Source organism: Sycon ciliatum, chromosome 4 (assembly GCF_964019385.1).
Source record: "Sycon ciliatum chromosome 4, ocSycCili1.1, whole genome shotgun sequence".
Taxonomy (NCBI): Eukaryota; Metazoa; Porifera; class Calcarea; order Leucosolenida; family Sycettidae; genus Sycon; species Sycon ciliatum.
The window spans coordinates 11,812,296-11,836,389 of NC_088646.1; the positions used below are offsets into that span (position 1 = coordinate 11,812,296).

A 24,094-nucleotide genomic window follows, 5' to 3' on the forward strand; every position below is an offset into this window, starting at 1 on the left:
TCCTTGTGTTTATTGCATGAGCTATTGGTGTCAAGATTTTCTGTGCTGCCGCTGCCACTGCGCTGCTGCTACTGCGCTACTGCTGTTGCTGAGGCCTACAGTGGCTGGCTAGCTAGCAGCGCAATCCTGTCACAGTATCTTTCGGTTTTGTATCTATGTTCAACTGTGGATGTGTACCTGTACATGTGTGTGTGTGTCTTCTTGTTGGTCTACAGTCACCCGATGAGATTCTCGCAATGGGCATTGACAAGTACAATGCTGAATGCCGCAGCATTGTCATGCGTTACTCCAGTGACTGGGAGGTGAGAAAGGAAAAGCATAGCCGATGCACCTTGCTCGCTGCATCATTCTGTACACATTGTGACTAGTTTTTGGTATACTTTTAAAGCTGTGTCAACCTGCCAGCCTTATGCGATGTCATATTTTGTGACTTCTAGAAGTTACACTCTCCCACATGTATTTACATGACTTGTGCAATTTGTTGAATCCCATGTTCTTGATGTGGAACTATGGAATTATTTTGCATTTTTAAGTTTTTTTGACCAAGTACAGAAAGAAGGCTTTGCGAGCTTTGATTCTTCTTACACTAGCTAGTGCTGGTTTCTGGTCTAAGCTGAGCCCATGATCTGTGCGTTTGTTTTGTTCAACTCTGTTGAAATGCTCTTTCTTTGCATGTGCTGTCTGTGCTCTCCTGTCTAAAGAGGATTGTAAGCCGGCTGGGTCGCTGGATTGATTTCAAGAACGACTACAAGACCTTGTATCCGGAGTTCATGGAATCCATTTGGTACGTCACTCCTCAGCGCTTACATAGTTTGCAGTGTGCGCTCGATATCATACCTGGCTTTCTGTACTGTGCTCTGAATTTTGGAATATGCTGGGGAGCTTTGGTGCTTCAGTAACTTTGTCATGACCACTTCCCCGCGGTATGACGATATTTGTTGACACTGTGTGCCAAACCTGTCTGAACCTCGTAAGCGATCTTTGTGTCACTTTTGTCCTAGAACTGTACTGGTGTTGCTCCAGGTAGCATTTCCTAGCCAAATCTGTCCATTCCACTGGTGAAGTGAACCCAATATGCTTTTATGGTTCTCGTTGAAGCCGGATGTTCTTGTTCATCTGCCTAACCCGTTGGTGTGTGCGCTTTGTGCAGGTGGGTATTCAAGCAGCTGTACGAGAAAGGCCTTGTGTATCGTGGATTCAAGGTGATGCCTTACAGTACTGGTTGTCACACGCCATTGTCCAATTTTGAGGCCAATCAGAACTACAAGGAAGTGGAGGACCCTGCTGGTAAGTGACTGTCGCTTTGGTCGCTGCGTTTCAGGAGTTATGAGATGCCTGGTTATCATTCAGTGTGCCCTTTCATACGTGCCTCGCCTCTTGTGACTATTGTCTGCCGATCACTGCTACTGAGCTAGTGGTCCTTGCCTAATCATCACTGAACTTACATTGTGACGTTGATTACTGTGATTCTGTCTTTGCTTGTGTTTACCAGTGATCGTCACATTTCCTCTCGACGAGGATCCCAAGGTTGCATTTGTAGCCTGGACCACAACTCCGTGGACGTTGCCAAGCAACCTCGCTCTTTGTGTTCACCCAGACAAGAAGTACATCAAGATCAAGGGTAGGTTCATGTACATGTATAATTGGCTGGGAACTATTTGTTGTGGTTGCAAGAGTTGTTGTGCACATCCCGAAGAGGATCTGTCGACAACCTGGCTATAGACAGCTATGCGGGGCTGTATATTTGACACAAGTTCCGAAGTTTTGCTGACCGCTTGTTGCGATGCAATTTGGGTTTTTGTATGCAGCTCCGATTTTGTGTTGGGATGAGAGTACTGGCTACTGTGAGAGACTTGCTCAATCGTTACTGTTGTTCTCTCCTTTTTGTATAGAGGCCAAAACAGAAGCCATCTACATCTTGATGGAGGCTCGCGTGTTTGAGATGTACAAGAACCCCGAGGATTACGAAGTGCTCGCGACGTACGTTGGATCAGAGCTAGCTGGCAAGACCTACCAACCTCTCTTCCAGTATTATGTTGAAGAGGTAAGTATGTGTCCTGGTTAGTGATAGTTCTTTGACAAGCTTGTGTATGAGTACTTGTAGTAGGTGTCTTGCACCAGTCTGCCTCTATTTCTATGCATGCACTTCATCCTTGGCAGCTTCGCTCTATACTCGCATCCTTATTGCACCTTGCGAGCGCTGCCCGATAGCTATTGCAGTGTAGCGGTCTTTTAACCTCGCATTATATCTTCCTAACCTGTGTGTATGCACGCATGCATGTGTGCGTGTCTGGCTGTGTGTCACATGTCTTAACAGTGGAAACCAGCTGGTGCATTCCGTGTCTTGACAGACACATATGTCACCGAGGACAGTGGTACTGGTATTGTACATCAGGCGCCTGCATTTGGTGAGGTAGGTATTTTACTGTACAGGTGTGTGTGTGGGGGGGGGGGGGGGGGTGTTATTGGGTGTATGGAGTGGAGTACAGTAAACCTGTCAAGGCGACCACTCTGATAAGGCGACCACCTGTCCTAGAGGACCACTACAACCAAGACCAAGGGATGTCAATTTCAGTCAAATGACCGTGGATAAGGAGACCACCTGTACACAGCGACCACATTTTGAGGGTCCCATGAGCGGTCGGCTTACACATGTTTCACTGTACTATGCCAATGCCAAGTATGTATTGTTAACATGGCCATTGCTGCTAGTTTGAACACACATACTTCAAACAAAGTACTCAGACCAGAAAAGCTCAATAGACTTGTTGTCTGCATGATCTACACGCATGTATTCCTTTTATTAGGATTGGTGTGGACCACACCTCATCTCTTATTATCTGTGTATCTTGTTATTGCTGCGGGTGTGTGTGCTATAGGACGATTATCGCGTTGCCATGGCCAATGGCATTCTGAAGAAGGGTGGCAAGTTGGTGTGCCCTGTTGACGACACTGGCTCTTACCTGCCCGAGATCACAGACTTTGCTGGCCAGTATGTCAAGGTAGGTACATGTACTACTACCTGTGTATCATGTTCTGCTGGCGTGAGTGTTGCCTGTGCGTGTGTGTGTGTGTGTGTGTCTGCATGTTTGTTCATATTCTCTATTGTGCTGCTTCAACACGGGACAATGAGTTTGTGCAAGCATGGACATGCATGCATGTGCAGTGTGTGCTTTGACTTTGAGTAAAGTGTTGGTGCAAGTGAACTACATGTAGGTATGTATGTGTATATGGGTATGTACATTGTATGTGTGGAATGTATACACTGGCCTATGATGCTTGGTAAAAGGTTTGAGTTGCTGGTACCCTGATGGTGTTGAGCACAAGTGATCGGTCTATGCTGCGGTTCTAGTCTGAGTGTACCCAATGTTTCATGGCCACCTGGACACAGTAGAGTGTAGACCAGTACAGCAAGCATCTAGCCTTGATGCCACCCGGGTATAACAGAAGACTGGGAGCAAAGCCACCCTCCTTGGTCTCTATACCCCTGGTGATATTGTATGCGAGTGAGCGTGGCGTGTATGCGTTGTGTGTGTGTGTGTGTGTGTGTGTGTGTATGTGTGTATGTGTGAGGTTTGTGCTAAACACTATCATGGGAACCTTTAACTGTGACAACAACTGCGACTGAGGCCTTACAAATCGTTTGTTTGTTCTTTTCGTCAGTCTGTAAATGCTAGTGCCGGCACTCCTTTGCATTGTAGTCTCCTGGTGTTGTTGCTTTTATTTAAAGGATGCAGACAAAGCCATCATCAAGATGCTGAAGAGCCAAGGTCGTCTTGTTAGCTCCAGTCGCTTCCGCCACAACTACCCGTTCTGCTGGAGGTCAGTAGTTATCTTCCAATTTTTTTTCAAAACGAATAGTTTTAGTACCCATAGGCGAGACGTTAAATTCGTATACGCCCAAAGGAGTTGTGAAGGCGGTTTTACACTTGTCAGACGGGCTCATGGCACCCACATCTTGGCACCCATTGACTCCGGGTTGAACAATCCTGTTGTTCGAGGAGTGGTGAGCAGCTCCTCGTAGGTCAGCAGAGCCAAATCCTCATCCATTGTCATGATGCCAACTTAGTACATTACGCACAATTATAGGCGTAAGTATGATCCTGTCGAAGGCAGCTACGCCTGTGAAAACAAACTAGGCCATGGACAGCAAAAACTTGCATCCGCACTCTTCAAACGCATGATGCTGACTTATTTATACATGTATTCGATCGCGGAATTTCAGGCAGGCTTATGGGAAGACCTGGTGATTACGAGCTGAACAATCATAGCGTTTGAAAATGTCAAAATGCCTGTGTTGCGGAGGGTACATGCACATGATACACCGCAGGAGTTCCATGTGAAGTTTTCCGGGAGTATGCACACTCGAATCCCAGTGTGGGAAAGTCCAGATGGAACGCTTATGCTGCTTCACGCGTCTATGCTTTTGAAATGCACTGTGGATTGCAAGTTTGTAGAATTTGATGAACAGTTCAGATTGAGCAATATCTGCCATTGTGCCTACACCTGGCTACTTGTTTGAATATGTATTGCTTTCAGATCAGAGACGCCGTTGATCTACAGGGCTGTGCCAAGCTGGTTCATTCGTGTCGAACACATCGTCGACAAGCTCCTCACCAACAACAAGAAGTGCTATTGGTATGTTCAGTGTGTGTGGGTGTGCGGGTGGGTGGGTGCACGCGGGTGTGTGGAAGTATGCATGTGGGTTAGTGGATGTGCGTCAACGTGTGTGGAAGTATGCATGTCGGTGTGTGGATGTGCGTCAACATGTGTGGGAGTATGCATGTGGGTGTGTGGCTGTGCGTCAACGTGTGTGGAAGTATGCATGTGGATGTGCGTGCATGGGCATTGTCTGCCTACTTCTATACGTTCACCTACAGTGCTGGCCAATGAAAACCTGCACTCATAAACAAACAAAGCAGTGCAGCTCACCATGCAGCCGTACGATTCCTACGCTAGTTGGAAATGAAATCCTTCAGAATGACTCTGCGTTTAATTAACCAGCATTATACTGTGTTTTCCTGTAGGCAATCTTCATAGTCAGTTGTCAGCCTCAGTTACAGACTCAGTCACAGACTCAGTTACTGTGCTAGGGGGTAGACTGTAAACTGATGCTTGATCGTACAGCCCTAGGCATTGGAATTCGCTGCCATGAATATGACAACCCTGTGTTTGTAGTGCAAGAGTCGTGCAGTACGTGTCGATATATTTTTTTGATGAGGGTGAACTTCACTGGGCGGCACTGTGCTAAACCCTAATCTGCTTGTGCTTGGCTTGTTCTGTGATAGGGTGCCAGAGTTTGTACGTGAGAAGCGTTTCCACAACTGGCTGGAAAATGCTAGAGACTGGGCTGTATCTCGTAACCGCTTCTGGGGAACTCCCATGCCTATCTGGGCCAATGAAGACTGCAGTGAGGTATGTTCATTCGACTGACCTGGAATTGTTCTTGCAATGATCATCGACTGTCCAAGTACACATTGCAGTGAACTGCCTACTAGTAGCTAATGTGGTGTGTATGTGTGCGTGCGTATATGTGTGTGTGTATGGGACGGATACCCTGATACCGTCACTCCTTTTTCTGCACCTTGTCCTCACCCACTTACTGAGGTGTGGTGAGCCCATATGTGGGATCGTTTTCAAGTCCACCCAGAATTTTGGGGATTTCAGGCGGTGTCGGTCGTTGGGCAGCTCAATAGCCAATTGAGTCATCTTTCCAATATTCCTTTTGAGTCTCTCTCCCTTCTCCCGGGGAGACCCACATGACCAGTTTTGGCAGTGAGCAACAAGTACAAGTGTGTGTGTGTGTGTGTGTGTGTGTGTGTGTGTGTGTGTGTGTGTGTGTGTGTGTGTGTGTGTGTGTGTGTGTGTGTGTGTGTGTGTGTGTGTGTGTGTGTGTGTGTGTGTGTGTGTGATTTCGTGTGTGATTTCGTGTGATTTCGTGTGCATGCGCGTGGGGGTGGGTGGGTGTGCGTGTGGGTGGGTGGGTGCGGATGTGTGTGCGTGTGTACTGTATGTGTGTGTGTGTGTGTGTGTGTGTGTGTGTGTATCTGTGGTAGAGGGTGCATGTGGGAGGACTCAGGAGGTACGCGTGGGAGAGTGTGTGCATGACATAGTGTTCCTCAGACCATAGTACTGTAACTGTACTGTACTGCACTGGGTGTTGTCTGCTGTAGGTTGTGTGCATTGGGTCAGTTGATGAACTGGAGCGTCTGTCCGGCGTCCGTATCAAGGACTTGCACAGAGAATCGTAAGTGTCATCATCAACACTGCTGGTACAGTGTGACTGTACACCACATTCCTTCCTGTAATTACACTGTTACAGATCAATTTTCCTGTTCCCGAGGTGCATCGGATAGATTGTCTCTCTCTCTCTCTCTCTCTCTCTCTCTCTCTCTCTCTCTCTCTCTCTCTCTCTCTCTCTCTCTCTCTCTCTCTCTCTCTCTCTCTCTCTCTCTCTCTCTCTCTCTTTCTTTCTCTCTCTCTCTCTCTCTCTCTCTCTCTCTCTCTCTCTCTCTCTCTCTCTCTTTGTTCTGGCGAGGTGTCAGGCTGGTGAATGTCTCCGTGCTCCTTGTCAATTTTGTGCCTGATTACTGCACTATCTGACTGTTCATAACCTGGTTGAATTGATGGATTGTTTCTCATAGCTCTTTATTATTTCTCTCTGAATTGATGGATTCTTTTATTTCTCTCTCTTTCCTGTTTTAGTGAATCTACTGCTGTATTTGGGGCTGTAAATACTGGTAGTACCAGTCTGGTACTTTAGTTATGTGGCAAATCTTGGTTTCCGGGAGCTGTAACAGGGGCAGTTAATTTGTTTATTTTTATGAAGCTGTCAAGACGATAAGTCTTTTGTCTTTTGTTGCTGTGTGACTCTGTAGTGTGGATGACATCACTATCCCGTCCAAGACTGGTAATGGTGTGCTGCGCCGTATCGCACCCGTGTTTGACTGTTGGTTCGAGAGTGGCAGGTTAGTGTGGATGGCCGCACACTCGTGGATGTGTACATACTGTTCTGCACTGCTCTCATCATGCTGTCTTGAAAATTTGTTCTGCATCACATTCTGGTGTTCGTGTGAGCACTCTCTTTGGGGACGAATCAACATCTCTTATTCTAACTCTCTCTCTCTGCTTGTGGTGCTTTTGTTGCTGTTGACAGCATGCCCTATGCCCAGTGTCACTATCCGTTTGAGAACAAGAAGACGTTTGAGGAGTCATTCCCAGCCGATTTCATTGCTGAAGGTGTGGACCAGACACGTGGATGGTATGTATACTGTCCATAGTAATGTTGCTGTTCACCCTGGGTTTTTAATGTCCAACACACTTCTGGTGATTTCCAGAGGATTTAGGAATCGCCAATTGTACCTTTTTTGCAGGCTATTGGTCAATATTCCTGTGCTGGTTGATGTGTGTGTGTTTGTGTGTGTGTGTGTGTTTTGTGGTGTGTGCCTGCCTGTCTGTGTCTGCGTGTGCGCCCATTTTTGTTCTCATGTTTATGTTCTGGCCTGAGTTTCTCTTTTGATTGGTGTGTTCTGAGCTCTGCAACTCTGTTATGTATTACATGTACATTCTGACTATGACCCCCACCACCATTGTGTGATTGTGTGTGTTTGTGCATGCATGTGTGTTTGTTTATATGCGCTTGTGTGTGCTTGTGATTGTGTATGTGTGCTTGTATTTCTTGTCGATCAGGTTTTACACCCTACTGGTCATCTCCACTGCCCTGTTTGATGAGCCACCGTACAAGAACCTCATTGTCAATGGTCTTGTACTGGCCAGGTGTGTAGGCCACGTATTCTATTCACACTGTGCTGTCTTTAGTGGTGGCAGGTCCAGGTCATATCCGACTTTGATTTGCCCAGCCAGCCACATGCATTGCACAGCCCACTGTCTGTTCCTTCATGTGTGTGTTGGCAATATCTGCCTTATTGCAACAGCCGATTGGCCGAGTGTATGAAAATTCTGATCATGTCTATTTGTGTGGTTTGTGATTTCCAACAGTGATGGTAAGAAGATGAGCAAGCGTCTGAAGAACTACCCAGACCCCATGAACGTTGTCCATGCCTATGGCGCAGATGCACTCCGGTAAGTTACAAATCTCAGCGCTGTGTATCATACGTATGTATATATTATATGCTACTGTGCGGGGAACTGGTTGGCCCTGGTTTTGCTGCTGCTGCTGATGCTGGGCACTGAGCAGTCCTAGTGCTGCTGCTGCTGATGCTGGCTTCGCTGGTGGTGGTGGTATCAGTCAGTGCATCCTATGACAGTTGTAATGGACAGAGTATCTATCTTGTCTTCATCTTGACTTCAGCATTGCCTCGTATCCTGTGTGTACTGCTTTTGGTATTATTGTATGCACTGCTTTCGGTATTATGTGCAGACTGTACCTGATCAACTCTCCAGTGGTGCGTGCTGATACATTGAGATTCAAGGAGGAGGGTGTGAAGGACGTGGTCAAGGAAGTCTTTCTGCCCTGGCTCAATGCGTACCGTTTCCTTGTGCAGAACATTGAGCGCCTCAAGCGTGTAAGCTGTCATTCACTGTGCCTAGTCTCACCTCTTCTTTAGTGGCAAAGGATAACTCCTGGTTGTGTATGTGTGCAACTCAGCTCTGTTCTTTGAGCCACGTTTTGTACTATGGTCCAGACATTCTCCTGCTGCATGTGTCGGCAATGACTTGCTAAGCGTGTGATGCATTGGTTGTGCTGCTATCTACATTGCTAATTCACTGTGTACTCCAGTGAATTGGTCTGGGATGTGTCACACAAAGTTTACATCAGGTACCTTATGCTGTTGTGTTGACTTGTGTTGTGCGTGGTGTGTGTGTGTTTGTGTAGGAGGAGAATGTCAAGTTCGTGTTCAACCCAGAAGCACGTCACTCGTCTGGAAACATCATGGATTGCTGGATTGTGTCGTTCACACAGAGTCTACTCAAGTTTGTACACACAGAAATGGCAGGTAGGTAGCATGTGCTCTTCGCTACTTGCACACCTAGTGGGTGTGCATGTGCATGCGTGTGGGTGGGTGTGCATGTGGGTGCATGTGCATGTGGATGCATGTGCATGTGGATGCATGTGCATGGGTGTGGATGTGGGTGGGTGTGTCTGGCGTGATATACATTGCCCATGAAGACACCAAGGAGAGCCCTGCTGCCAGCCAAACCTCCCATGCCTAGCAACATTGCAACCATTGCTCGTCTCCATGATCAGTTCTTTTGCTGCAGCTTTACATCACCAAATGTAGCACAGTCGGTAAAAATGGGACAGCAAAACACAGCCACTGCCTCTCAGGACAAAACCCACATGTTAGAGCTATACACGAGGACAGTTTGAACATAGTTCGAGGAAAAATGATCATGAATCTCGTTGTGACAGAGGCGTCAGAGTAGGTTTAGGATTAGGCTAGATAAAGGGCCTGGGTTGCAAGAAGAGGTGCACCTGCAGCTAGCAAGGCCAGTGGAAGACATGCGGGGAGAATACAGCACTGCAGCCTGGGCAAGGTAGACATGGGAAGTAGCTATATGTATGGGATCACTAGGGATACGCTGGGTGCATGCAGGGGAAGGGATACGCGGGCATCCACAAGCACAGCGTCACTACAGTGCAGGGTACCATGCAGGGGAAGGATGCGTGGGTAGTCATGTACAGCAAGCAGATACCTAACAAGAAAAATAGCTTACAATAAATTGGCCTCTTTGTTTTTCACTAGGGAATACTCTTGCAGATGATGCGGGCTGAACTGGGGACATGAATGATCTTGCAAACATGATGTAATCATACTGCTTTTGTGTATCTACTTTGGGCTTAGCTAAACCTAAGCCTGGTTTTCTCTACTGCTTTGTCAATGGTAAGCTGGTAGCCCATGTGCACTTACATTGGCTCCTTGCCAGGTGCAACATTTGGCATTGTTTTGCCATGGCCTTGTTGCAGTGTTTTAGTTATTATGCGAGTATTGGTTGTGTAGTGTAGTAATGTTGCTGCTGCTGCTGTTGTTGTCGTCGTCGTTGTTGTCGTCGTTGTTGGTTACAGCGTATCGTCTCTACACTGTGGTACCGCGTCTTGTGCGCTACATTGGCCAGTTGACCAACTGGTATGTTCGCTTCAACCGCAAACGTCTCAAGGTTAGAACTTTGTAGCATCACAATATCTAATCATTTGCTATAGCATGGAGTTTTACGGCACATTTCAGTAGAACAGCTGTGTAGAGGGTGCCTGCATACAGCCGTGCTTGGATAGTTTCTACTAGTACCGTAAAGTCCGGAGCAAACGCCCACTTCGCTGCAAACGCCCACCCCAGCTCGATTGTACTATTTTCGCAATGCAGGGCACAGGTACGTCGTCCTGAGGACAAGAATGGTGTACAGAAAGTTCGATTTCGTACGAGTAGACATGAAAAGCCTACGAACTGCCTATGGCAAAGGCTAAAGCAAAAAGAACTTTCGCTATAGCTCAACATCAAATTCCCGCGGGCAAAAATGCACTAACCTCGCCAAGAAGGGACCAACTGCGTTCAATCCTTTCGCAGTCGTTCTTGGAAGCGATTGTTTTTTTCGCCATGCCAAGACGCCACAAGTTCGACGTGGAGTTCAAATGCAGTGCTGTAGAATGGCACCGCCTGCACGGCGAAAATGCTATCTCACGTTGCAAGAAGGCAAAATCTCTTCCAGATTGCATAGCCGAAAGAGCATTACAATCGTTCTCGTTTTCGGGTTGCCGAGGGAATTGTACAAATTTGTCCCTGGACATATAGGCTCTGTGCAGCTCCGACCGACGGTAACCAGGTAACTCTGTTTGGCGCGCATGAGCAGTGCTGAGGCCGAGACCCCTGGTCGGTTTAGCTGCTCTTGCCCCGCCTCCACTGCTTCGGCTGCCATCGCTATGTGCATCTCTGTGCGTTTTTGCCGGCGTTTGCACCATGATGGTTTGTGGTTATCTTGTAAAAAATAAAATAAAATAAAAACTGCGAACTTCACAGACAAAGGCAAGGCAAAGATGATTCATGGTGACTGAAGAGGAGCAAGAAAGTTATCCATGAACGTTTACAGATCGAAAGTAACTTGCTTTGACACTGCTCGAGTGGATTGCGACACAGTTGAGCCGCACGCCCAACAGTGCAGTCTCTATCGATCTATGAGCTTCCAAACTCTACTCGGCTCTAGCTTTGTGCCATAGTTTACCGTAGCAGTAGTCACTTTTCGCTACGGTGTGAAGTGAACTTTCAAGTCCGTCCCGTAACATACCCGTAGGGTCAGGCCAAAAGTTCAAGTCTCAGCGCGTACAGGCCAGCAGATCTTGTAAAAATGGGGTGGGCGTTTGCTCCGGACTTTACGGTACTATGCGCTACGCACTACAGTCACCATGGAGTCCGACACATGGTCATGTGTCTAGTTTATGTATGTTAGTACATGTAGTCATGCTGGTGTGTTTTGTTTTGTATTGTCCTTGTCGATTTCTTTGTCGTTTTTTCCAGGGTGAGAACGGTGCCGATGTGTGCACAGAGGCTCTGGAATCTCTCTTTGGTGTACTCTACGCCATCGTTCGCATCATGGTCAGTCGTAGACAATGAGCATCTACTCTTTGTATGCTGAAATCAGTGGTCTGTGTGTATGTGCCCAAAATGGTTTTGGTGTTTTGGTATGCCAGGGCCGTAGCAGGCGGTCCGGCAGGTCCGGCAGCTGCCGGACCAATATTCGGCCAAAAAAAAAAGAAAAAAAAGCAGCTCAGCATGTCCACCCATGATATGTGCAATAACTAACTTACTTGAACAAGTAGAGGTAGTGAGGTATATAATAGAGGTAGTAATAGCAAGAGTATAATTATTTTGAAGTTTGAACTCTAGTACTAGTAGTACTCAAGTACATGTCATGTACATGTTGTTGCGAATACCATGTACATAGATAGATCTATGTCATTGTGGGTGTTGTCCTGTACTTTATGACCTCCCGCCATTCCTCCATTGCAATGTCCTTTCTCCTCCTCCAAGGGACCAAAAGTCCATTTTTGGTTCTTTTATCACATGCGTTTAGATACTGTTGCTACGGGCCTGTATGCTGTCTTCGAATTCCTTCTTTGCAATCTGAACATTGCTGCTTGTTTGTATGCTTTATCTTGGCATGTCTTCAGGCTCCTTTCACGCCATTCCTGACAGAGCACATGTACCAGACATTGCGTAACTTCCTCAGCACGGAGAAGACTGATCTCAACGCCAGTCTGCACTACCTCATGCTACCGCGGCCTGAGTAAGTTGTCGCCACAAGAGCCTTTGTGCATGTCTATAGCACCATCCTGTCCTTGGTATTGAAAGCCAAGCTGCTGTCTCAAGTGTTCACTGTGACGCCCATAGTATCCCTACATGGCCAGCTCTCTGTCTGGGTCGCTTTACTGGATTCTACTATTTCTAGACTGTATTCTTCAGGCTCACTTCAGGCTCGACTCGCATTGCAAACTTCTGTTGTTATTGTGTTTCCAACTAACTAACTACTAAAGAAGAAGACTACTGAAGACTAGCCGAAAGGGAAAGGCACCTGCGTCTTATAACAGCAGGGCAACATAAAGGCACAGCAGGCCGAGCAGGGCGGCATAAAAGGCACATGTGAAACCAGAGACCCGGACCCGTCGAAGCATGCAAATGAGGGCCGCTCTATCGCCTGAGATGAATGCATACAAACCAGTATACATGACCATGCGTGCACATCTCCCCCTTCACTCACGAAATGGCATATGAGTGAGTACATGAGCAAGGCAGTGCAGCAGCAAGAATGAGCGCACCGGAAGGCAGCATGTGGAAAGTGCAGACGGACAACCACAAGAGAAAAACGTCAGACACATCAGAAAAGACTAGAGACAGCACACCAGTGTCAGAGCACCAGCCCTCTAACTAACAGAACAGCGCAGCTAACTGTCTGTCTCGACCGGGCGTCGCCTCACTCCACCGGGAGCGGAATGAGGCGTTGGATGGCTCGCCGGTAGATCTTGCCCCGGATCTCAACATCCACCACCCTGACGCAACTGTCTGGTCCGGGGAAGACACGCCTCACCCTGCCCAGTGGCCAACTGCCCCGGGGTGTGTCGGGCTCGATACACAGCACCACCTCATCGACAGCGATGTTCTTCTGCGTCTTGCGCCACTTCCTGCGCTGGTTCAGCAGTGGGACGAACTCCAGGAGCCATCTCCTCCAGACCTCCTTCACTGTGCGCTGCACGACGGCGAAGCGATCTCTGGGGTGGACTTGCTCTGTGGCGTTCAGTTTCTCTTCCAACGGCAGAGGTGGGTCGCAGCGTCCTGCGAGGAAATGCTGCGGAGTCAGCGGCTCGAGGTCGGCGGCGTCGGCACTGACTGTTGTCAGCGGACGGGAGTTGATGAGGTCCTCTGCGGCGACGATGGCGGTGTGTAGCTCCTCATCAGTGAGCTCAGCGGTGGCCAGTGCGGATCTCAGAGCGCGCTTCGCTGCCTTAATCATAGCTTCGAAGACACCTCCAAAATGCGGTGCTCTGGGCGGGTTGAACCTCCACCGGATGTGTCGATCAGCGAGACTGCACGCGATCTCTGCGCGATCGAGCTGCTCCACGGCTTCTCGTAGCTCCCGTTCAGCCGCGACGAAATTTGAGCCGTTATCGGTGACAACGATGCTTGGCGTGCCGCGCCGCTTAACAAACCGGTTGAACGCCATGAGGAACCCCCCGGTATCCATGGAGTAGGTGAGCTCCAGATGGCAGGCACGGGTTTCCAGGCACGTCATGAGACAGAAATAGCGCTTCGCTCGGGTTCTGCCTCGTCCTTGCTTAGTCTGGAACGGCCCGGCAAAGTCGATGCCGCAGTGCGAGAATGGTTGGAGAGACCCGGCAGTCCGAAAGTCCGGCAGAGCGCCCATGATCTGCGCCGCCGGTACACCCCAGTTCTTCCGACACGGAACGCACGACTGGCGTGCCGTCTTGACTGCTGATGCACCGTTTACTATCCAGAACCTCTCCCTCAGGTTGGACAGCAGATGCTGAGGTCCCACGCTGTGGCGGCACCTCCGGTCCTCCTTCTCGATCAGCAGCCGCGTGACAACGTGCTTCTGAGGCAGGATGATCGGTAAGCGTACACGATATGGCAAGTGTTTCGCAGCCTTCAAACGGCCTCCTACCACCATCAGCGGTTCAGCATGTTGATCTAGCGTCGGGGTTAGCGCCGCCAGCGGGTCGCTAGCCTGCATTGGCTTTCCGGCGGCCAGACGCTCCAGGGTTGGGCCGTACGCGTCCTTCTGCGCCTGTCGTATCCAGTGCCTCTCAGCGCGGCCTACCTCACCCGCCGTCAGCTCTGGCACGTTGACAGTAGGGTAGTTTGGGTTGGCTGCTCGCGAAGTCGACACTGCAACGGTGACGTCTTGATCGCTGCTGGTATCCTCCCCCTTCATGCCGACGCGCGGCTTGCGACGACATCGGCTGACAAACCGGTAGCACCACGCAGTCACCCTGAGCAGCTGCTCCCAGGTGCGGTATCTGGACGCCTGGAGGCGAGTGGTTGGCGTGACGGCAAGCGTGAACGTGGTCTCCCGCTGGATGACGCCTGGCAGACCTTCTGTGGACGCTGACTTCTCAGGCGGCCATACGTCTGGTTGCTGCGACAGGAACGTGGGTCCGTGCCACCACACCCGGTCCTCCGCCAACTCCTTCGCTGGTAGCCCACGGGTACCCTTGTCGGCGGGGTTCTGCTTGCCGGGTACGTGCCTCCACTGGGAGGGCTTCGTGGCGTTCTGTAGCTCTGAGACGCGGTTGCTGATGTCGACCTTGAACCTGCGACTGTGCGAGCGGATCCACCCCAACACGTTCATGGAGTCCGTCCAGAACGTGTGCTCGGCGACCGGGATGTCCAGAGCGTTGCCAACTTCGCTGCTATTCCGCAGACCCAAGACGGCGCCGCGAAGCTCCAGCTGGGGGATGGTCTGCCGACGAGCCGGGGCTGTCTTGGCCTTGGCCATGGCGAGCGTCACCCGCACGTTGCCGGCTGCATCCTCTGCGCGGATGTAGGTCGCCGCAGCGATGGCACGGTCAGACTCATCCGTGAACGTGTGGACGGAGAGGATGGACTCCGTAGCCACCTTAAAACTGCGTGGCGCGTTGATGGCGGCCAGGTCGGGCAGCTCGTCAAACCACTCCCTCCACTTTCTGGCGTGTGTGGGAGGAAGCTCGTTGTCCCACGCCTGGTCCAGCAACCAAGTGTCCTGCAGCAGCACGCGGGCACGGATCGTGAACGGCGCAATTTGCCCACGAGGATCCAACGCCGACGCCAGACCGCTGAGGACGGAGCGCCGTGTCACAGCGTGGGACCTCAGCTTGACGGCCAGCGTCTTCAGCTCATCCAGCTCGCGCTCCGTGTTGATCTGCGGCCAGCTCATGAGCTCGCGTTCCTGCTGTTCGAGGCTACGGTCTGTGCCCCCGTACCACCGATCCAGCTCCTCCATGATGGCGGAGTAGGCGCCCGGGCCGTCTAGCACGTCCGCGATCAGGTCCTCGGCCGCTCCGTCCGCCAGTGCCTCCCTCAAGTCTGCGAGCTTATAGTCCTCTGACAAGAGCGGGTTCTTGTGTACTAGACGGAGAAACCGCTCACGCCACTTCACATATGACAGCATCTTGCTATCGAACTTTGGCAGGTCCAGTGGCTTCAGGGACCTGCAGACTCCCATCGGGAACATAGCCGCTCCGTCTGCCCAGTCGACTGCTGGGTCGGTCGCCCTGGTGGGCGGGAAGTAGGGTTCCGCTGCAGGGTTGAGTCCCGCTTCCTTGGGCTTGAAGGCCTGCTGGACTGGACGGAGTCGCAAAGGCACTGGCGGGACTGGCTTAGGTGGTGGGCTGAGTCCCGCTCCCTTGGGCTTGAAGGCCTGCTGGACTGGACCAAGTCGCAAAGGCACTGGCGGGACTGGCTTAGCTGGTAGACGTCTGGGCTTCGCACGTGGGGCTGGTGTTGGAGCAGGTCGATACTTGAGCAGGCTTGCTCTCGGCACTGGAGCTGAGGTGTTGGGTTGTACTGCAGGCTGCACTGGCTGTTGCATGTTCAGCTGTATGGGCTGCTGTGCAGGCTGTGACCCAGACCCCTGTTCTAACCTGGGCCTGCAATGAGCCACTGCGTCAGCACCTGCGTCGCTGAAGGCACTTCGACTGAAGTGGTTGGCCAGCCTGCGCGTGGCCTCCGCGTCCGATCGCGCACGACGATTTCCCACGCCACGTGGGCAGCTCCCACCATTGATATCCTCGCTCTCTAGCTCTGAGCTCTCTGGCTCTGAGCTCTCTGGCTCTGAGCTCTCTGGCTCTGAGCTCTCTGGCTCTGAGCTCGAGGTATCCACAGCAGAACTTCGCGCTGACACGGCACTGCTCGCGCTGGCCAACTCCTCCGCCGCCCTCGCCTGCTCGACTTCGAGCTCCTTTTTTACCAGGTCAATTCGGAGGTCGATCTCCTGCTGCTTCAGAGCGGCGATCCGCCGTGCAGTCTTCAGTTCTGCCTCCTTGGTCCTACGCAATATCGCAGCTTCAAGTCCAACGTCCCCAAGGCTCTCGCTTGCGGACGTCCTGCCGCCGCTCCTGCGTCCCGACCGCCTCGGCTCTTGGGCCTGCTCCCCATCGGAGAGGAACCGCTTGGGCATCTTACCTAGGGTTCTCCTGCTACTACTTCGTGGGAACTCCATGACAGGCGACGGAAACAGAGACTTTCTGCTGGTCGTGATCCGGCTCAAAGGACCAGTTTATGGCCAGCTCTCTGTCTGGCTCGCTTTACTGGATTCTACTATTTCTAGACTGTATTCTTCAGGCTCACTTCAGGCTCGACTCGCATTGCAAACTTCTGTTGTTATTGTGTTTCCAACTAACTAACTACTAAAGAAGAAGACTACTGAAGACTAGCCGAAAGGGAAAGGCACCTGCGTCTTATAACAGCAGGGCAACATAAAGGCACAGCAGGCCGAGCAGGGCGGCATAAAAGGCACAGCAGGCCGAGCAGGGCGGCATAAAAGGCACATGTGAAACCAGAGACCCGGACCCGTCGAAGCATGCAAATGAGGGCCGCTCTATCGCCTGAGATGAATGCATACAAACCAGTATACATGACCATGCGTGCACACTACATGTCAGGGAATCCTAGAGAATGCCAGGGCTTATTCTTGGAGCAGTCCAGATTTCCTTGAGCTTAATATGTACATGTGTCCAGCAAACCCTGTCTCATCTTTCTGTTTTCTTGTTTGTGACAGAGAGGCCCTGATCAATGTTGCCGTTGAACGCTCAGTGGAGAGAATGCAGGCAGTCATTGAGCTTGTGCGAGTCCTTCGGGATCGCAAGACCATGCCGACCAAGGTACTGACAACTTTTTGCGTTGCCACCTGTTGGATGTGCAGGAGGCATTCATCTAGTATCGCTTGCCAGTGTGTACGTGTGGGTGCGGGGTGTGTGGGTGGGTGATGGTAATGCTGTGCCCTGAGCTGTGTAGCCCCAGCACTGCTGTTCCCCGGGTCGTGTATTGGAGCAGGCTACTAGGCTATTCCTTGAAGCTAGCCATGATTGTATCTCACATTATCTGCATTGTCACGATTTGTGCTTGTGTGTTGCTACCAGTACCCACTGCCGGAGGTTGTTGTCATCCACCATGACCAGCAGTATCTAGATGATGTGCGCTCACTGCAGCAGTATATCCTGGAGGTAGGTGTCTACATGATTGTGTGTAGTGACACCGCCACCGCCGCCGCCATCATGCATGCATCTACTCATCTATCATCTACCTCACACGGATACATTGTCGACCAGGCAGCTCTCCAGAGTAATTCGTTTGGCCTGTTTCTTGTCCTAGTAGAGTCAAAGACCTGATGCAATTAGCTATGTTATGTCAATATATGCCATGAACACAACTGTGAAAGGCATGTAAATGCGTCAGAACTCAATTATCTCTCGTAATTTCTTCTTCGATGATGGACACGCTTTGATCCGCATAAGTCTATAGCTGTGTTTGGAACACTGCAATCTGGGCCTCGCTAGGGAAGAAAGCTAGCTATCCCTTGCTTGTAAATCACGGCAGCTTCCAACCCGCATCCTACATCTTGTGTTACAGCATGTCTGTTGCCGATGCATACCTTCCACTCTGCAACTGATATTTGTCCTTAATGTAGGGATGTCAGCGAACGCACTGCGCAGGCCTCTGCGCATGCATTGCGTCATCGACTTTTTGAACGTGATCGCGGCCGACAGAGAAAACTTGGCCGCGGTCTGTTTGCACCACTGGGAGTCGTAAAATTACTGTTCTTCTGTCCCCGCGACCATTCAAATCATACGCGATACGGAGGACCCACGTACTCACCACGTTCTCCCCGGTCGATTTCTCTGAAAGTTTGCACATCGTGAAACACCAGTATGAGAGGTGTTCAGGCCAATTTTCAAGGGATTTCCCTGGTTGGATCGTTCCAAATTCGGACTTGCATTTCTCGCTCGCGGCCATTTCTTGCGCGATGAAAGCGCCCTGCCCTGGTGAGTAACCAGCGTCGCGCTTGGTAGAGAGTTGCTGCAATCAGCTCCCTGATGTCTTCGCTGCCATTGTCAGAAGCGATGGACCATGAATTTGTTTGAGAGTCTCTGGATGCTACTTTTCCTCAGCCTAGTTTTCAGCCATTCCGTGCATCTTCTTCGCACGATTTATTTTGCAAAAAATGTAAGTGTTCATGAGTTTTCTTGTCGGCCGCGCGTAGATGGGCCAGGCTGACCTGCGCAGATGGGCTGCGCAGTACGTTCGCTGATATCCCTACTTAATGTGTTCTGTTTTGTTGTGGTGTGGCTGACTGTGGCTTGCTGCATGCTGTGATAGGAACTGAACGTGAAGGCACTGACTGTGAGCCAAGACAAGGAGCGCTATGGTGTACAGCTTGTCCTGGAGCCAGAGCATCAGACTCTAGGTCGACGGCTCAAGGGTGCTGCCAAGCAGGTCTACGAGGCACTGAAGAGTAAGGACATCTTTGTTAGCCACGTGACAGTTCACTGCAGGATAAGAGTACTTGCCTATTTTGACATAACCCTTTTTCTTTGTTGGGTCACAGAAACTCTGTCTGCAATGAAAGTTATCACAGAGCATATTTCACTAGATTGCCTTTTATACAGTTTCAACCTCGGGTAAATTTCTCAAGTAAAAAGGTGGTGAAGATTTGATGGTGTTATATTGCACAATTTCAGCCTTTCGGCCAAGAGTGCAGATAGTAGTTCCATCAGTCTTCACAGCTGCATATAGCCATAGTCCCCACCACCGCCGCCACCACTACATACCACTCAGCACAGGTGCAATGCTACTGTGCTTGTACACATACTAGGGAACCCCTGGTCTTTGCTGCTTCTCTTTTCGTCATAGCTGCATGCTTCTGTTGTTTTCTTTTGCTTGTGTTTGTAAAGAGCTGAGTGAGGAGGAAGTGAACAACTTCATCTCTGCTGGCAAGGTCGTACTCTGTGGCGAGGAGCTGACCCTTGCCGATGTCAAGGTACGGAGAGTACAGCTTGCTTCAATTCTTGCCTTGCGTGTATGAGAGAGAGAGAGAGATGGAAAGAGATTGAGGCTGTCAACTCCACCATTGCCGCAACCATTGTGCATATTGTGAAGACGGTTACCTGTTTCTGTTAGGCCTTCACATCTCCTTGACGTCACATGCATCAGCCATGGCAGCAGGCAGTGCTGCTAATCGTATGGTGCAATGATGCTTCTCAGATGTAAAATATGTATGCACTGTGTACCTCAGTATGTTGCACCTGGTCTCATTCACCTGTAACTTATGCGCTGTGTATGCTGTACCTGCTCTCATTCACCAGGTCAAGTACAGTTTCAAGAAGCAAGCAGAAGGCCAGGACTTCGAAGCTCACTCTGACAACGATGTAAGTTGTTGAGTATCCCGCTGTTATTCGTGGACTCTTTTCAGTAATGACTAATGAGGTGTGTTTGTTGGAGATAACGCTTTGGCAAAATGTGCTTTATTGCACCATTGCACCGTGCTTCCCAAGTTGAATAGTGGGTGAATTGACTGAATTCCTTTGGAGAGTTTGTTGGGTTCTTTTTGGCAAAAGAAACATGTACCGCTATTTCCACTTTTTGCGTACACTCGCACCACTCTACAGAACATCCTAGTGTCCGTAAGTCTAGCACTTCACAGCGCTGTACATTGTACATGCACTATTTAGATTGAGGGGGCAACAAAGGGAAGGCTGGGACTGGTTCAGCAGGACTGGAGAAGGCTGTGCGGTGACTTTTTTTGCGATTAAGAGATAACAAAAATCATTTCCGTGATCGACACCAGCAGCCAAGTACAACACCTCATCTGTGCTTGGACGGGTGGGACCAACCCCCATGGCAAGAAGAAAACAATGGCCAGCTTCCCACATTTATGCAGAATCAACAAGAGCTCAGACATCAGCAGGTCAAGAAGAAAACACTTGCTGAACCCTGATTGGCTGAGGGCGGTTGGCCAGTCATTTCAGGTGTGAAGTTCAGAGCCAGGATGGGCTATAAAAGTAATCATTCCAGGAGGGGATGGTGGTCGGGGCTTGGGATGTTCTTTCTCTAAAAACACTACCAGTTCTCGTGTCTTCTTTCATTTCACTCAGCCACCGAGAACCAAATCTTTCTGGGCTCCCACATCTTTTACATTTTGTTTCGGTATCATTTACCCCAATAACACAATTGATACTTGGTCCGCGTCAGCAATATTGTCGCTTATCTTTCGACAATTTGAACTAAGACTTTGGACATGAACGCGTGCACATGAAGTGATAAAACTTAGTAAGATGGACGGTAAGGTATAGAATGACAACTAGCTGCGAGGAATTTATTGTCCAAGGAAGGGTTCCTACTTTTTTCGGTCCTCCTCGTCGCTGCTCTCGGCGCTGGCGACAAATATTTTTGCTCGGGATCGACTCTCTTGCTTTTGCAAGCTCATCTCTCTTCCTCTCCGCTGCCTGGCTATTTTCTAAAGAGAAGTCGATCGTGACGGTCGCCTTCTCTATAGGACTTCGCCTGGGCAGCACGACAGCCTGTGTGGTTCAAACCAGACGCCGTTCTTTGCAAGATTTTATTTTGAACGACGACGACGCGTACAGTACATGTACTTGCAAATCTCCACGACGCGCTGGATACTCCAAGCGAGGAGCTGGAGGTAAGGGAGCTGCGATCTCAGCTTGATGAGCGATCCCTGAGGGGAGCGATCTCGGCCGTTCAGCAAAATGGAGCTGATTCCGAGTAGCCGATTACTTTCTTGTGGCTTGCGCTGCTCTTGCCTGCACAGCAATGGTAACCAGATAATCTATTTTGATGCGGCGCTGTATCAATCAGAATCACCCACCTGTCGCTCTCGAAATCCACTCGAACTCTAGCTAGACCTTTCAGGTACTAACAAACTAACTTGCTAACCAAAATTGGGATGAAATGGGCTGCCAAGTAAGCATTGGCGACATATAAACAAAGCTGAAAGATAAGCGACAATATCGCTGACGCGGACCAAGTACGTGCAGAATGCATGAACTTGGATATCTTGATATATCAAGAGGTGCTGGCTGATGAGAGCTTCTTTGTGCCTACTGTCTGCTTTACTGTTGTTGTGTTGTTCATGCAGGTTCTTGTACTTCTAGACACAACACCCTCGCAGGAAATGGTTGACGAGGGTACAGCGCGCGCTGTCGTGAACCTTGTACAGAAACTCAGAAAGAAGGTGAGAAACATTGATCAAGAGAATGGAGAAATAGATTTTGCAAGGGAATTTTCTAAAATGCTAAATACGAGTACATTACTATCATGGCTATGTTAATGATAAATCCAGTAACTGTCTGGCGGGGTCAATTTGGCCTATATTAGCTCATTGTGAACAGAAGTGAGTGCAGTGCACACAGCTATGGCATCCACCCTTGCAGTGGAACTAGCCACTAAAATTTAAAAGTTTGTAGTGCCAGGACATTATAACATTATACCTGGCACTGCGCTTGTTTAGTGTAGTAGGCGAGATTCACTGGCATTGGCAGTAGATGATCACCGTACCATGTTTGGCAAGCTTGGGGTCAGGTGGAAGCCCCCTCCTAAGTTGGATTTTGTGCTTTTGGGTTCTATTTCTTATGCACAACTTGTCTGTATATACTTGAGAATTGAAGCCAAAACAAAGCCTTATTTCTGTCTGCACATGATTTTCCAGGCAAAGCTTCAGCCACACAACGCAGTCACGGTTACATATGAGGTGCATGGCTCAGAACCGGCAGAGCTCACCAGAGTACTGACATCACAGGCTGAATACATCGCAGCGTCACTAAAGCAAGCGTTTGTGCCAAACAGCCAGGCATCAGACAGCGAGTTGATCATCGAAGAAGATGGACAGGTAAGAAGCAATCTAATTACATGATCCATGCATTTTTGTCTTCACAAATAAATATTTTCTTTCCATTGCAAAGGTCAATGATGTATGCTGCTACTCAAATGATTACTTTTATAGCCTATCCTGGCTCTGAACTTCACACCTGAAATGATTAGTCAACCGCCCTCAGTAATCAGCAAGCCAACACTTGCTCGAGAGTTTTCTTCTCGGCTTGCTGATGGCTGAACTGCATGAGGAAGGAGAAAGAAGCCGGGAAATTCTACAGGAGAAGAAAATCTAAAACTCCCACGTGTGGCTTATTTACCAAAGAATTTAATTACAATTGTCCCAAGACTTCCTAGGACGTCAGCACTGATTTACTATATCAGCCAGCCAGGTACTAGTTGCAGGAGTACACTTGTACTTGAAAAAGAAGTATGCTTGTGCTCAAGTTGATGCTGTCGGTCAGTATTGGCCACATACAAAGCTAAAAAGTGAAATCAATACCTCATCCTGCACCTGAGCGCTTTCCTGCCTAAACACATTATTGTGACTGCTTCGATTTCTCCCTTGTTGCTCATCTGCCTATTGATCCAGATCAAGGGAGTCAAGAATGCCTCCATCTTTTTCCGCATCCTCAAGGCATAAGAATTACACGCCATCTATCATTGGATTCAATTCAACAACATATCACAAAATGGCTTAACTTACTACCCGCCATCTTCATCCTCACTCATAAAACACATACAGCTTTAGCCTGGTGGCATTTATGCTCCTCTTCTCCCTTTCCCTGCTTTTTTGCACATGGCCTGACCCATTATTAGATTGTCTATATTCTTCAGCTTGTGCAGCACCCTTATCATGCGTGCGGTATTTAAATTATGTGTTTTCGAACGCAATTTTGTATGCATTTCTTAAGCTGATTTCTGTCGATTCCGACCATTTAATTAACACAAGGAATTGGCCAGGTGCCCTTTGCAACCTGGTTTGGCAATTCAGGGACATAATTTGCATCATAGTCCCAGGTCAGTAAACTTGGCCACACCACACACATGGTAGTTCATCAGAAAGTTAGGATACCAGTTTCAGACCGCAACTTATGGCTTCTACCAGTGGCAAGGTGCAAACAGGGTACACATCAAATCACCGCCGGGAGTTGAACTTCACACCCCAGTTGGAGTGGACAAGGATCCAGACTGCCAAATTGACGACCTCCAATGATAATACAATGCGCGTGTTTCTTTCACCTGATCATGTTTTCGGATCGTGCACTCACCGATCATTTTGGTAATTTCTCTTCCGGTTGCGTTCTTAGACACCCTTAGCAAACAACGTTATGTTGTAAGGAGAAACATACAGAGATTTGGGTTCGACCTTAAGCAAGATGCACGCTATTTTTAGTACACTGTTGCCAACCATTTATGGCTCCATATACGCAATAGAAGGTGAAATGGGTACGCACTACGCAACATTTGGCCTAAAAACTTACCGTTTGTCACAACGATAAATCAGGCCGCATAAAGTTCTTACGCTGCAGCCTCAACGCTATATGGGTGATCAAGGTACGAGTACCGTAAAAAATAGTGTTACCGTTGTTTGCTAGGGGTGTCTATTCACAATGAATAGGCACACCTGCTTTCTTACATGCCTCCGAGTGGTAATTAGGAGAATCAAGGGTGCAGAAGAAGAAACATGGGGTCGGAGTGGGAACTGATGGGTTACTTGGATGATTGTGTGGCACACCCCTAGTCCAGCTCCCCAGATCAGGGTA

General features: G+C 49.3%; 1 protein-coding gene across 1 annotated transcript in view; it reads left to right on the forward strand.

Moving 5' to 3' along the window:
- Nucleotides 1-23,321, forward strand: part of LOC135814497 (isoleucine--tRNA ligase, cytoplasmic-like) — a 32,671-nt gene extending 9,350 nt beyond the window's left edge. The window contains exons 5-32 of the mRNA XM_065327621.1: nucleotides 216-302; nucleotides 702-784; nucleotides 1,151-1,287; nucleotides 1,493-1,621; nucleotides 1,893-2,044; nucleotides 2,318-2,413; nucleotides 2,880-3,002; nucleotides 3,731-3,822; nucleotides 4,540-4,638; nucleotides 5,289-5,415; nucleotides 6,174-6,247; nucleotides 6,879-6,968; nucleotides 7,157-7,261; nucleotides 7,690-7,776; nucleotides 7,999-8,082; nucleotides 8,381-8,525; nucleotides 8,837-8,957; nucleotides 10,028-10,119; nucleotides 11,469-11,546; nucleotides 12,122-12,237; nucleotides 17,221-17,323; nucleotides 17,582-17,665; nucleotides 18,819-18,954; nucleotides 19,394-19,479; nucleotides 19,805-19,867; nucleotides 21,598-21,693; nucleotides 22,168-22,347; nucleotides 22,921-23,321. Of these exons, the coding sequence (XP_065183693.1) occupies nucleotides 216-302; nucleotides 702-784; nucleotides 1,151-1,287; nucleotides 1,493-1,621; nucleotides 1,893-2,044; nucleotides 2,318-2,413; nucleotides 2,880-3,002; nucleotides 3,731-3,822; nucleotides 4,540-4,638; nucleotides 5,289-5,415; nucleotides 6,174-6,247; nucleotides 6,879-6,968; nucleotides 7,157-7,261; nucleotides 7,690-7,776; nucleotides 7,999-8,082; nucleotides 8,381-8,525; nucleotides 8,837-8,957; nucleotides 10,028-10,119; nucleotides 11,469-11,546; nucleotides 12,122-12,237; nucleotides 17,221-17,323; nucleotides 17,582-17,665; nucleotides 18,819-18,954; nucleotides 19,394-19,479; nucleotides 19,805-19,867; nucleotides 21,598-21,693; nucleotides 22,168-22,347; nucleotides 22,921-22,971 (2,916 nt within the window). The 3' untranslated portion in view covers nucleotides 22,972-23,321. The remainder of the gene's footprint in view (nucleotides 1-215; nucleotides 303-701; nucleotides 785-1,150; nucleotides 1,288-1,492; nucleotides 1,622-1,892; nucleotides 2,045-2,317; nucleotides 2,414-2,879; nucleotides 3,003-3,730; nucleotides 3,823-4,539; nucleotides 4,639-5,288; nucleotides 5,416-6,173; nucleotides 6,248-6,878; nucleotides 6,969-7,156; nucleotides 7,262-7,689; nucleotides 7,777-7,998; nucleotides 8,083-8,380; nucleotides 8,526-8,836; nucleotides 8,958-10,027; nucleotides 10,120-11,468; nucleotides 11,547-12,121; nucleotides 12,238-17,220; nucleotides 17,324-17,581; nucleotides 17,666-18,818; nucleotides 18,955-19,393; nucleotides 19,480-19,804; nucleotides 19,868-21,597; nucleotides 21,694-22,167; nucleotides 22,348-22,920) is intronic.
- The last annotated feature ends 773 nt before the right edge of the window (nucleotides 23,322-24,094 follow it).